At 36.7% G+C, this 9,843-nt stretch overlaps 1 protein-coding gene across 1 annotated transcript in view; it reads left to right on the top strand.

The window, feature by feature from the left end:
- The first annotated feature begins 6,332 nt into the window (after positions 1–6,332).
- Positions 6,333–9,843, top strand: part of LOC107574014 (gastrula zinc finger protein XlCGF57.1-like) — a 10,978-nt gene continuing 7,467 nt past the window's right edge. Inside the window, exons 1-2 of the mRNA XM_016260486.1 lie at positions 6,333–6,486; positions 6,896–8,031. Of these exons, the coding sequence (XP_016115972.1) occupies positions 6,453–6,486; positions 6,896–8,031 (1,170 nt within the window). The 5' untranslated portion in view covers positions 6,333–6,452. The remainder of the gene's footprint in view (positions 6,487–6,895; positions 8,032–9,843) is intronic.

Here is a 9,843-nt window from a genome sequence, read left to right on the forward strand (position 1 = left end):
CAGAACAGTGAGTCTGACTGCAGAAGATCTGAGCTCGCACACACACACACACACACACACACACACACACACACACACACACACACACCCACACACACACTGGAAATGATGCAATATTGAGATATTTCAGCATTATGTGTGACGAACCAGATCATCTACTGCACCAGAATCAGCAGCTTAACTTTCAGAAATAATCAATCCCAGAATTCAGTGCGCTTGACTTTAATTTTCAGTCTCATGAAAGACACAGAAGTGATTTCAGCTGTTTTTATTTCCCATATGATGACTGCTGTTTATATACTTTAAAAATATATATTATTTATATTCTGATTTAGGCTTTATTTTTAGATTTTAGTTAAAATGATTAATTATTTAATTTATTAAAAAATATATTAATACATTTTTTTAATTGACATTTTCTGACTGTATCTTTCAGCATTGATAAATCACACAGAGAGTGGCTGTCAGCTATCAGAGGAAATAATAAGTGTTTGATCAACAGCACGAGTGTCATAACTCATAATCATCTGTGTTGTGTTCACTCTTGATCATTGTATTAACATCAGAATAACAGCATCTGTTGATTGTGTCTCATCAGCTCCTGTGATTCTGGATCCAAACACGGCTCATCCACGTCTTGTTCTGTCTGATGATCTGACCAGTGTGAGAGTCAGTGAGAACAAACAACATCTTCCTGCTTTCATCTTTCATCATGTTTCAGCATTTAATCACACGAGTACCAGACTGTTGCTCTGAATATATGCTTGTGATCGATAGTTAGCTGAACTCTGATCACTGATGGATATTACTCAAACTCTACAATCACTGATTCAATCTCTATAAGGTTCATATTTTCTGCAGAAGTGAAGGTAATATCACGTAATATTATTTCTTCTTCAGAATCAGTGCGGCATCTAGTGGAGAAACTGACTCAAAACTCAACAGTGAAAATAATATCAACTAAAGACACTACTAGACAGTACACAATTTTACATTTATATTTAGACATGATAAAATGACTCTTTGTCAAATTTAAGGCAATTTTGTACTGAAGAATAAATAAACACCCTTTGGAGTCGGGCTAAAATCTACCAATAGGTACGTCAAAAGATTATAAACAATTTCTGTTTAAAGTTTTTTTTTTTTTTAAGAAAACTTGAGCAAATATTGCATTAAATAAATATTTGTTTTACCAAATCTGATTTTAAATGTGATTTTCTGCTCTGGTTTATAACCCGCCCCACTCTGATGATTGACAGCAGCAGGAACCAATCAGCGTCTCCTGTGAAAGTGAAAGTGAAAGTGAAAATGGAGAGAGGAACAGCAAACAACATCCAGACATCACACAGGGATGAACAGTCAGTTATATTATCATATCAGCTGTTTGCTTACAGATAACTGTGAACAAATGTGGATCTGAGAGGAAATTCAAGAGTTCAGTACTTTTCCCAAATGAGCACAGAGAGACAGTTTAATGTCTGATAGGATCAACACAGACCACAAACTTAACATTAATGCATTCTGTAGACTAATCTACATCTTCCTATTAAACAACAGCATATGAAACTATAAACATCTTAGCTTGTGCACTAATCGAGCTTATACATGAAATTTACCATCAAATATTATGAAAATTATTCCAACAAATTGCTGGTAATGATCCTCATAAGATTCAATGGAAGCTTCTGCAAAATGAACAAATCTGAACGTAACAGCAGAAAAACAAATGCCAAGTTTTCTTCTAAGGCATCTTCTTACTTTATGAATGTGATGTAAATATTCTTTCAATCTTACGCACCACTGCCGTTTTTATTTTTAAAGTGCACTTTTAAAATTAAGCATTGCTAAAATAATTAAATGAACAGTTTAAAATCAACAACACATTTGAGAGAAATGAATTGTGAAAAGAGGCTTGATTGAATGTAAGAGAGTTTAACTAAAATGGCTGCAAAGCAACTGAAGTCAGATGAGGCTCTGTGGAGTCAGATAAACTCGGGATGCTCTACAAATCTCAGACTGTAGTCAGGACAGCGGTTCACTGAAATCACTGCAGCTCATTTCTGAAGACATGAAAGACACTGTGTTCATTCTTACTGCTGAGAATCGACCTGCTGCTGAAGCGAATGCTGCTCGCGTGACCGGTTCTGATCACCTTTGTCTCGGATCATCTCTCCAGAGCTTCAAGAAGTAAAGCTTCATCCTTCACCAGCAGGTCTGAGCGCCGCTGCAGAGCATCCATCATGTGAAAGAGATGCTGCTCCACACTGGAGATCTTATGAGAAACTCAGCATTCAGGAGAGAAACTGAAGGACGTTCTCCAGCAGAACAAGCTCACCTGTGCGTACCATACTCCTGCATTCATACCTGCATCTGGAAGGTGTTGTCTTCAGGAATAAGTGAAGAGAAGATCCTGCTGACATCCTCCATAAGCTTCTTCAGTCCAAAGATAAACACCAGCTGATAGAGACATTGAGCCGATGTGATGGAAACCTCAGTCTGAGGTGTGTAGAAACACCTGAGCAGAATCAGTTCAGATAATGTGTCTAACGTTCATATAGAGTCAGCAGAATCCTGATTTTAGTTCAAAGTGAGCTGAGAAGAGCAGAGACATGAGGACACACGTCTGGCTGATGTCCACACTGAGCTTTCTGGACTCATTTCTTATGTTCATCTCTGGATCAATCATGAGGATCAAACCGTGCAAAATATGAAGCAGCACAAATACTGATGTTTTAGCTGAGCTAAGAAATAAAAGTGGACACCAGTTTAGGCAGTTTGTGTGATGGAAATGGCTATATTTGTCTTTTTTTTCTATGTATTGTTTATTCTGTATTTTGCATATGTTATTTTTGCACAGGTGTTGGCCTTCAGTATTTTCTCAGTGTTTGAGGCTAAACCTTCTGTCAGCTTTCCTCTAACAGGGGAACAGCTATGAGCGGTTAGAGCTAATCTGAGAAGATACTGTTGAAGGTCAAGATCCTCGGACAGTCTTTATCAGTATAGAAGAGACCGTACTGACCTGCTTTCTGTCTTTCTCACTACAGAGCTTCTGTGTGTTTCACTCTCTGTCTCACATTTAACAACAGATTTAGACTTTTTCCATGACAGTAGTAATGAAATATTCGCTTCGTTATCAGCAAAGCTCTTGTTGTAGATCATTAAAGCGTTATTCTGCCCCAGGAGTCTGTCTGAAATCATTTTCGGGAGGAACCTTGAACAAAGAGTCATAAAGCTTTCGGACGCAGCGAGTCTTCAGAGGAGAGGTGAGCAGTTCACAGTAACTGTAAAATACACTTTACACTATTTATTTATGCAACAATATATGAGGTAGTTTCTACCTTGTTTTAATCGAGTACAGCACTGTTTGTGTTTTTGCTTACTTAAACACTTAGAACAACAGACTACAAGCATGTGAGGGAAACATGTTAAATTCATTAAGACCTGAGCGATTTTCTGTTTTATGAACCGCAGGATTGCTTGTAATAAAGATCTAAATGCAAAAGGAAAGGCAGTAGAGCTGACTATTTCTGTCAGTGGTAAGTTTGTGATAACGTAAGAAAAGTAGTTTAAATGTTTTGCCACTTGCTTGAGCAACTTAATATATAAATCTAGAAGTACCTTCAGTATTTTCTCAGTGTTTGAGGCTAAACCTTCTGTCAGCTTTCCTCTAACAGGGGAACAGCTATGAGCGGTTAGAGCTAATCTGAGAAGATACTGTTGAAGGTCAACATCCTCGGACAGTCTTTATCAGTATAGAAGAGACCGTACTGACCTGCTTTCTGTCTTTCTCACTACAGAGCTTCTGTGTGTTTCACTCTCTGTCTCACATTTAACAACAGATTTAGACTTTTTCCATGACAGTAGTAATGAAATATTCGCTTCGTTATCAGCAAAGCTCTTGTTGTAGATCATTAAAGCGTTATTCTGCCCCAGGAGTCTGTCTGAAATCATTTTCGGGAGGAACCTTGAACAAAGAGTCATAAAGCTTTCGGACTCAGTGAGTCTTCAGAGGAGAGGTGAGCAGTTCACAGTAACTGTAAAATACACTTTACACTATTTATTTATGCAACAATATATGAGGTGGTTTCTACCTTGTTTTAATCGAGTACAGCACTGTTTGTGTTTTTGCTTACTTAAACACTTAGAACAACAGACTACAAGCATGTGAGGGAAACATGTTAAATTCATTAAGACCTGAGCGATTTTCTGTTTTATGAACCGCAGGATTGCTTGTAATAAAGATCTAAATGCAAAAGGAAAGGCAGTAGAGCTGACTATTTCTGTCAGTGGTAAGTTTGTGATAACGTAAGAAAAGTAGTTTAAATGTTTTGCCACTTGCTTGAGCAACTTAATATATAAATCTAGAAGTAAATGCAAAAGTAAAAAGCATTGAATGATGTGTTGCTTATATTTATTGTGTTTAAACATGTCTGTGAAAGATTGTATTACTGTACCATGTAAAAATAAAAAAAAAAGAATTGCAATGCTGAAAAAGCATTTTCAGTGACAATGTTTGGATTTGAAATGAAAATAATGGATAAATGTTGTGTTTCTGTTAAAGAGCCACGGATCAGTAGCGGACTCCTCTCACAAGAGACACCTAAGAGGGGAATTCCCCCCATTTTCAAAAATGAAATTCAGGCCCGGAATAAATGTCTAAAAATCCTGATTGGAGTATAAATATATATAGTTATAGATTATAAAAAGAAGGCTTTAAAAAGATCGGTATCAGTGATCGGTATAATAGCATTTGAAGAGAAGTATCTTACTTGCGATATAGAGACAGAGTAGAGAAGATAACTTACTATGCTTCTCTTTGTTCAACTAAATTAGTTAACTTCGGCTAACTGACATTATTAACTTACCAGTTGATGTTATTATCGATACTATGGCATTCCCAAGAAGAGGCTCCAAAATACACCTCAGACGTTGCAGACTACATCCAGACTAGAAATCTGAAAATAACAAACAAAAGAAGTACTAGAAAATACTGTTTAACCCCCTACGGTACGGAATATGATATCAATGAGGAAAAAAATATTTGTGATGTTGTTCCTACTTAAAATTGGACACTATAGCAATATCAATAACACATTTTTTAATTTATTTTTTAAAAGTTTGTTAAAACACTGTACCACAATGGAGAAATTTTAACATTTTATATTTTCATGCAGAAAAAAAGAAATATATTTATTGAAAACATAAATGTATTTAACCAAACACTTGAACAAACAGATTGATCTAGATTTTAATGTATTGCACGTCTCGTATTTAATCAAACATAACATTTCAAATCCAGCTGTTGCTCTCAGGCAACATTGTACCATCGTGGATCACAAGTATAACTAAACTATCATATGTGTTGTCATACCAAAACATTATAATCAGTGTTGTTTCAATGTAATAAATTAAAAATAATCATAACCTTATTCTAATATGCACTTTATCCTTATAAGCATGCACATGCACACACAAGCACATGCATGCAAAATCTCCTACTTCACTAATGACACCTCATTGCTTGTGAAAACTGAGGAAGCAATTCTTCTCAACAGACAAATCATAATATGTGCAGATATAGTATGAGAACTACTATTCTTGAAAATTCATTACAAAATCATGCAAAACATTCTAATACATTTAGATAATTCTAACTCTTTTCCTTACAAATATCATATACTTGTATTCTAACCTAGTATGCCTGCATGGCCTTATGCGATTCCACTGCGGTACAATGTTGCCTTGAGGCAACATGCAGTTTGCTGTTAACAAGTGAAAACATCTTAAAATATCTCAGTTTTGCCTAAAACAGAAATAATATACTAAACCTTTTTGTCGAATTAATGGTGCATTTCTCTTTTGTCCTTTTGTGGCCACTTCCACCAAACAGTCAAAAAAGAAATCTCCCTTGCCATTGGTCAGTTTTTCGCGGGCAAGTTCACTACTGTAAATTTAGTTTACTGTAAATGGATTTACAGTAGTGAGGAAATACAGTAGTGACCATATATTTTCCCATAATCCTTTGCTGTTTACTGTAAAATACTGTATACACATTTTACAGTATCTTACTGTACATATTACACTAAAATACTGTATAGAATGTGTGAATTAGCACATATGTGAGTGCAGTGTTACTGAATGAGCATTTTAAACTGATGTGCTCTGTGTCTACGCCGTTTCTTTTAATAAAGTAATATAATGATTTACAAAGAGACAACACTGTATTTGTAAGGCTCTGGTCTCTTCTACTTCGCTTACATAAATGCTTACATGTTTAAATTTTAAGTTTTTAAAATTCAGAAACTGATTTATTGTTGATTTTGGCCAAATCTGCTTCTTCCACACAGAAATTAATGTTTAGTGAAGCTCCTCCCACAACAATCCTGTCATCAGTGAAGCTCCTCCCACAACTATACTGTCATCAGTGAAGCTCCTCCCACAAACCTTGCAGAATGAAACACACTGAAGGTTCTGAAGAACAAACAAGTTGGTGTTTACTCTTGATTCTTCATTAATGGTGATTTTTGTTGTAATTGAATAAATCTTTAGAGCTGTTGAATAATCGTGCTGAAGCATCAAATAATAAGGGACACTTTCTACAAACTGGGTACTTTCACCCAAAAAAAATATGCTAGATAATTGTGTAGTTGATCAAACATATTTAATAGTCCTGCCTATAAACATGGGATTTGTGCCTATAATTTTAAAAAATAATAAGTGGAAGATCAATGTAGCTCATTCATGGTTTCAGGGATCAAAGATTCAGGGATGTATAATTTGTGAAAATGCATCATAACGATCAACATGTTGTATAGCAATTGTTATAACAGGGTTCACTTTTATGTTCTTTCATATTTCTCAAATTTTCTCAGTTCCTGAAATATTTTTATTTCAGAGTTGATTGAAGAAAATGAGGAGAGTGAAGAATTGAGAGAAGTTGAGGAGAAAAATCATGTCAAAACCAGAGAAAAAACATTGAGTCAAACCAAACAGAAAAAAATGGAAAAAAGAGGAGCCAAGAAATCTCTCACCTGCACTCAGTGTGGAAAGAGTTTAACAAGCAAACATAGTCTTGATGTTCACATGCGCGTTCATACTGGAGAGAAACCGTTCACTTGTGATCAATGCGGGAAGAGTTTCTCACAATCAGCACATCTTAAGGATCACATGACCACCCATACTGGAGAGAATCTGTACACATGTGATCAATGTGGCAAAACCTTTTTGAGGGCATCATACCTGATGAAACACATGAGAGTTCATACAAAGGAGAAGCCGCATTCATGTTATTTGTGTGGAAAGAGTTTTTCATGTCTACAAAATTTGAAAGTACATCAGAAAATACACACTGGTGTGAGAGACTACATGTGCTTTGAGTGTGAGAAGACTTTTACTTCAGCATACTATTTAAAACTGCATGAGAGGATTCACACTGGAGAGAAACCGTACAAGTGTTTACACTGTGACAAGAGATTCAGTCGGTCAGGAAATCTGAAAACACATGAGAGGATCCATCTTGATGTTCACATGCGCGTTCATACTGGAGAGAAACCGTTCACTTGTGATCAATGCGGGAAGAGTTTCTCACAATCAGCACATCTTAAGGATCACATGACCACCCATACTGGAGAGAATCTGTACACATGTGATCAATGTGGCAAAACCTTTTTGAGGGCATCATACCTGATGAAACACATGAGAGTTCATACAAAGGAGAAGCCGCATTCATGTTATTTGTGTGGAAAGAGTTTTTCATGTCTACAAAATTTGAAAGTACATCAGAAAATACACACTGGTGTGAGAGACTACATGTGCTTTGAGTGTGAAAAGACTTTTACTTCAGCAAACACTTTAAAACTGCATGAGAGGATTCACACTGGAGAGAAACCTTATATGTGTTCGCACTGTGACAAGAGATTCAGTCGGTCAGGACACCTGAAAACACACGAGAGGATCCACACTGGAGAGAAACCATATTACTGCACTGCATGTGGGAAGCGTTTCAATCGTTCATCTGCTCTACACAGACATACAAAAAATTTCATCTTCAAAACCAGCAGATTCAACTGTGAGATTCTGATAAACTCAAAGATGGAGTTCCTCCCCAAAGAACAATGTCAGAAAGTTTTATTCTTTTGTATAATTCTGCTTCATGTTATAAATGCTTTCACTGTGTTTTCTTATGAGTTTCATATTATGTTCAATCATCTTATAATGCATATGCATCACTTGTAGTTTGCTTACTCTTTCATGAAGGAAAGTAGAAGCTTTTTACAAACCGTTCTTGTTCAGGAAGCTGAAGAAGAGGCTGTAACACTTTTAAGAGAGACTGAGATTTATTTTTAACTTGTTCATCATTGTTGTTTTTAAAATGACTAGTTAGCTTTTAACTTGATGTATTTAGAAAACGCAGATGCAAGAAATACTGTAATGTAGCTTTGAAACTGATCCTTCTGTGCTTCTCTTGTAAGTAGGGATGGTACCTGAACCCGGTATTAAATGGGCCCTTTTTTTAATAAAAAAAAAGAGAAAGAATTCCATTAAAGAACCGGACTGATGGTCAGTGTCACAAAAATATAAATACTCTTAAAACCTTAATGATACCCATCTCTACTTGTAAGTCAGTAGAAGAGAAAGATGCATCTCATTAGTTTCCACTTTTACTTTCAGTAATTATTGATTAAATGTTACCTTTTTATTAATACATTATCTTTACCTTTTATATTTTATCAAAACTTTTATTGTCTGCTAAATGTATTTGCATAACGGAAAAGTTATTTTATAATTTGAGCTTTAATATCTGAAAGCTCTGAAGTGTTATGTTTGCTTTTTTCACTTTCTGTTTTAAATTTCTCAATAAAGCTTTTGAATCGAATTTAAAGCCTTTATTGTCATTGTATTTTCAGCATACAGTACAATGACATTAGGAGAAATTTGTTAGAAAACAAACATGTAACTACAGACAATAAACAAGACTATAGACTGTACAGTACAGTTATAAAAGTATATACATCAAGAGTCATAATATTGCACACTGAGCAATCTGAGTAAAGTGAGCATTGACAGCACTGCACATTGACTTCTACATTGATATGAAACAGTACGAAGATATGAAGGGCTCCTGATGTTTCGTTCAGCTCAGGAAGGGCTCCTGATGTTTTGTTTAGCCCAGGAAGGGCTCCTGATCCCCATTCCAGCCCAGGAAGGGCTCCTGATCCCCAGTCCAGCCCAGGAAGGGCTCCTGATCCCCAGTTCCACTCAGGAAGGGCTCCAGCCCAAGAGCTCTCTCCAGTACCCGCTCCTCAAAAATGTCCGTCCTCCCACCCGCTCCTCAAAAATGTCCACCCTCCCACCCGCTCTGGCCTCCTCGAGCGTCACCATGGTCGGAGTCTCCCTCGCCTCCAGCCTCCGAGGCCCGGACTCTGCCTCGGCCCGTAGACCCAGTGGCTCCACCTCGGCTCCTAGCTCCCTCGCCTCCACCATCACCCATCGATCCAATGCGTATTTGGCTCCATTTACATTTAATTTATTGTAATTGATGCTTAAACCCTCAATTAGGGGCCGGGTGTAGGAGCCATACTTACTATCTTATTTAATTTTTCTATATGTTCACTTATACATTAGTTTGCTGCTATATTGTTAATGTTGTTTATTTCTCTGAGTGTGTGCCCTCTATAGGTGTGAAGGGAAAAATGTTTAAAAGGATATGCCAACCCTGACAGGAGGGGGGCGCTGGTGTGAGAGCATACAGTCTTTCGACTATGCGCATGGAGCTAAGATGGCATGGTGCAACAAGCCTGCAATTAGCCTTTAAGTTGTTTGTTTGTTTTATGTTGCAATTCA

The sequence above is a fragment of the Sinocyclocheilus grahami genome, unplaced genomic scaffold, assembly GCF_001515645.1.
Source record: "Sinocyclocheilus grahami isolate Dianchi unplaced genomic scaffold, SAMN03320097.WGS_v1.1 scaffold2091.1, whole genome shotgun sequence".
In the NCBI taxonomy this organism is placed as follows: Eukaryota; Metazoa; Chordata; class Actinopteri; order Cypriniformes; family Cyprinidae; genus Sinocyclocheilus; species Sinocyclocheilus grahami.